Below are 3,216 nucleotides of genomic sequence, written 5' to 3'. Positions count from 1 at the left end.
ATAGTACAATCAATGATGCTTCCGTCGCCTATAGCCACATCTGGACAATCATCTACACAAAGTAACCCGATAACACATAAGAAAAGCATTATTTTAAAGATGAGTGACGCACAAGCAGCCGTAATTTACCTTTTGAATACTCATGGTGAACAACATTCTCTTTTTTTGCGTGACTGACGATGGTTCTTCAATTCGTTTTTTTTCAACACTCATCGCCACATATCGTGCTCTTTCTCTTTCTCTCTTACATTGTCTCGCATCAGTTCGACCTTTTGAACCATCATATATTACCCATCAATAATCTCCATTGTTAATACATGGTAAACAAACATATTCACCTTGAGTGTTATCACACGATTTAGTTAAATCAATTATGCTTCTGTCGCTGAGAGGTACCTCTGGACATTCATCTACACAATATGAACATCGTTATTTTCCTTTTTAAAACCTTGGTGAGAGATCAAATATTGCATTTCATTAGTAGATATACCTTCAAGGGTGTTGCTAGACAATTCTCTTAATGGAGGTCGAACATCGTTATTGTTGAACGGATCCATCTACGTCTTTTAGTCTACCAACAGACCTGTGTAGAAAAAGATTAGTCATATTCATACTTAGATTATTGCAATTCTGGACAGGAAACACATCTACTATATCTCTCCCAAGCCCACCTGCTACCCTTGAACAATGTGTAGTAGTAGACCTTTGCATGCAATTTTATTTTGTTTGAATAGTAGACCTCCCTATCATGCCTGAATTAAGAGAGGTTACATTTGTCTGCTTACCTTCTTTCAGGTACATCGAACATGTTGTATGAATCAATAGAGACACCAAGTTGAAACTTTTAAGGAAGGGTATCATAACACATATATATGCGCCCATGGTAATCAGACAACATGGATATGTTTTTCTTGATATTGTGTTCATAAATGTGCCCATGGTCTAGGTAAAGTAAAACATTCTAGGGACAGTCAGGGCTGTGAGAAAACAGAATAAAATATATGTAGCTCACGTAATATCAATTTTTTGAAGTTGTATTCCTTGGTACACAACTCGTTTCTACTACTATTTTAAAAAGTCAAGTTTAACATACCAGTTGAGTAGTTGTCATTGCCAATAGTTGTCTTTTTTGTAACACCTCATTTTTATAACTTCTGAATTTTAGACTCCTTGGAAGTTGTTGTCTTTAAGGATGATGGTTGTGAGATTTGAGCAACTGCTAAGGGCTGGTGGCAGCTCTCCAGACATGTTGTTATTGTCTAAGTGAAGCTCCTCCAGCCTCTTGAGCTGCCCAATAGAATTCGGGATCTTGCCATTTAGTCCATTCCAACCAAGATCAAGGATGACCAAATTTCTGAGTTTTCCTATACACTCAGGATCAAGTGTTCCTTGCAAATGGTTGTTAGGGAAAGAGAGGTGCTCTAGTGAGGTAACGTTGAAGATCTCAGATGGAAGGGTCCCATTGAGTTGGTTCTGGCCAGCCTTAAGCACTTTCAAACCAGAGCAATTACCAAGCTCTGAGGGTATTCTACCAATGAACTGGTTGTAGCTAAGGTCAAGGACCACAAAGAATGGTTTGTCAACACAAATTGTGCTCGGAATTTCCCCAGCAAAGCTATTATTGCTCATATTGAGAGCAGCCAGATTCTTCATGCCCTCCAATGTGGTGGATGGAAAATATCCTGTGAGGAAGTTACTCGAGATGTTCATTACCTTCATCGCGCTGTTAGGCGTGGATTGCAGCTGATGGAATTCTCCACTGAGCTTGTTGAAGCTGACATCAAGGACAGTAATGCTGCTGGAGAGCAACAGTTTCGATGGGAGTCCACCGGAGAGCAAGTTGCCAGATAGGTTGAGCTTCAACAGGCCGTTGAGATTGCCAAGTGAGGGTGATATGTGCCCCTCAAGGCCCATAGCAGCCAGTGAAATGTCTATGACAGTTCTATCTCCATTGCAAATGACAAGATACTGATATACTCAAAGCAGGTTCGTTATTTGGTTTTATTGATTCTGTTTTCAGTTGTTGTAACTCATTTGAGCTTCAAATTTTATTTCTACAACTTGGTTCCAGGTTGGGTACACTCCAGATTATCTCTTCCTCCTCCAGACCATCTTGCGTACAGATCCACAGGCGATTGATTGTTTGAACATAATTGGTCATTTGTAAGACACATTCGATTGTGGCTTCATTAACCTTATGAGTCCTTTTCTCACTGTCTATAATACCAGGGAGCTGTGAACTTTGCTCTTATGATGTCACAAATGGAGGGAGGCTGCCCAGTAGATTATAATACAATAACTGATCTTTTCCTTCAGGTATGCTTATATTCATAATCATAGGTAACTGTCTTGTTGTCTATTTACATTTATTGGTTTTATGAGTCCTTATGGATTTTTGTTTTATGCATCTGTTAACAGAGAAATATGATATGGGAGGCAACAACGTTTCTGTTGGATGTTCTGAAACCAAACTTGCCAGAGCATGCTTTTATTCAAACCAAGGTTTTCATCTTCGTCGTTTGAACACGAATGGTTGCGCTTGGATGTTTACATTATTCTTTTCTCAGCAGTTTCTGTCTATGAATTGTAGGTTTTGGAGATAAACTTAGTGACTTACCCGAATGTTGTTGATGCCATTCTTGCTAATGGTATGTTCAGTCATTATGATCGCCCTCGTATTGCTCAGCTGTGTGAAAAGGCTGGGTTGTACTTGCGAGCCCTCCAGGTCAGTACCTTCGCATTGGTGCAGCTGATATCTCCGCTTCGTATGCCTGTTTAACTAACCTTACATTTTGTAATGCAGCATTACTCAGAGTTGCCTGATATCAAGCGTGCCATTGTAAATACCCATGTCATTGAACCACAGGTTTGTCGACTTCAGTTATTTTCAGATATCTTTTTTTTATGTTTTGCCCATTAACAACTTCCTTGGACAGACACTTGTTGAGTTCTTTGGCACATTGTCAAGAGAGTGGGCTTTGGAATGCATGAAAGACCTTCTACTGGTTAATCTAAGGGGAAATCTTCAGATTGTTGTGCAGGTATTCCTGTTCAGTTTCTTATGCCCCCTCCCCCTCTGTACCAACACATTGGCATTTATTTTCTTCCTTCTTGGTTCTAATTATTGTGAAATCTTGGGGGACATATGCAGGCCGTGAAAGAATACTCTGAGCAGCTAGGGGTTGATGCTTGCATCAAATTATTTGAGCAATTCAA

At 39.7% G+C, this 3,216-nt stretch overlaps 1 protein-coding gene across 1 annotated transcript; it reads left to right on the top strand.

Moving 5' to 3' along the window:
- Positions 1-1,746: 1,746 nt before the first annotated feature.
- On the top strand, positions 1,747-2,920 carry LOC111589746 (clathrin heavy chain 1-like). The gene is made up of 7 exons (XM_023300626.1): positions 1,747-1,835; positions 1,941-1,986; positions 2,072-2,131; positions 2,230-2,316; positions 2,419-2,502; positions 2,591-2,725; positions 2,804-2,920. Exons 1-7 carry the CDS (start codon positions 1,747-1,749, stop codon positions 2,918-2,920), a joined length of 618 nt encoding a protein of 205 aa, XP_023156394.1.
- The last annotated feature ends 296 nt before the right edge of the window (positions 2,921-3,216 follow it).

Source organism: Zea mays, chromosome 1 (genome assembly GCF_902167145.1).
Source record: "Zea mays cultivar B73 chromosome 1, Zm-B73-REFERENCE-NAM-5.0, whole genome shotgun sequence".
In the NCBI taxonomy this organism is placed as follows: domain Eukaryota; kingdom Viridiplantae; phylum Streptophyta; class Magnoliopsida; order Poales; family Poaceae; genus Zea; species Zea mays.
The sequence above is the reverse complement of the archived record's forward strand: the minus strand, read 5'-3'. Positions and strand labels throughout refer to the sequence as shown.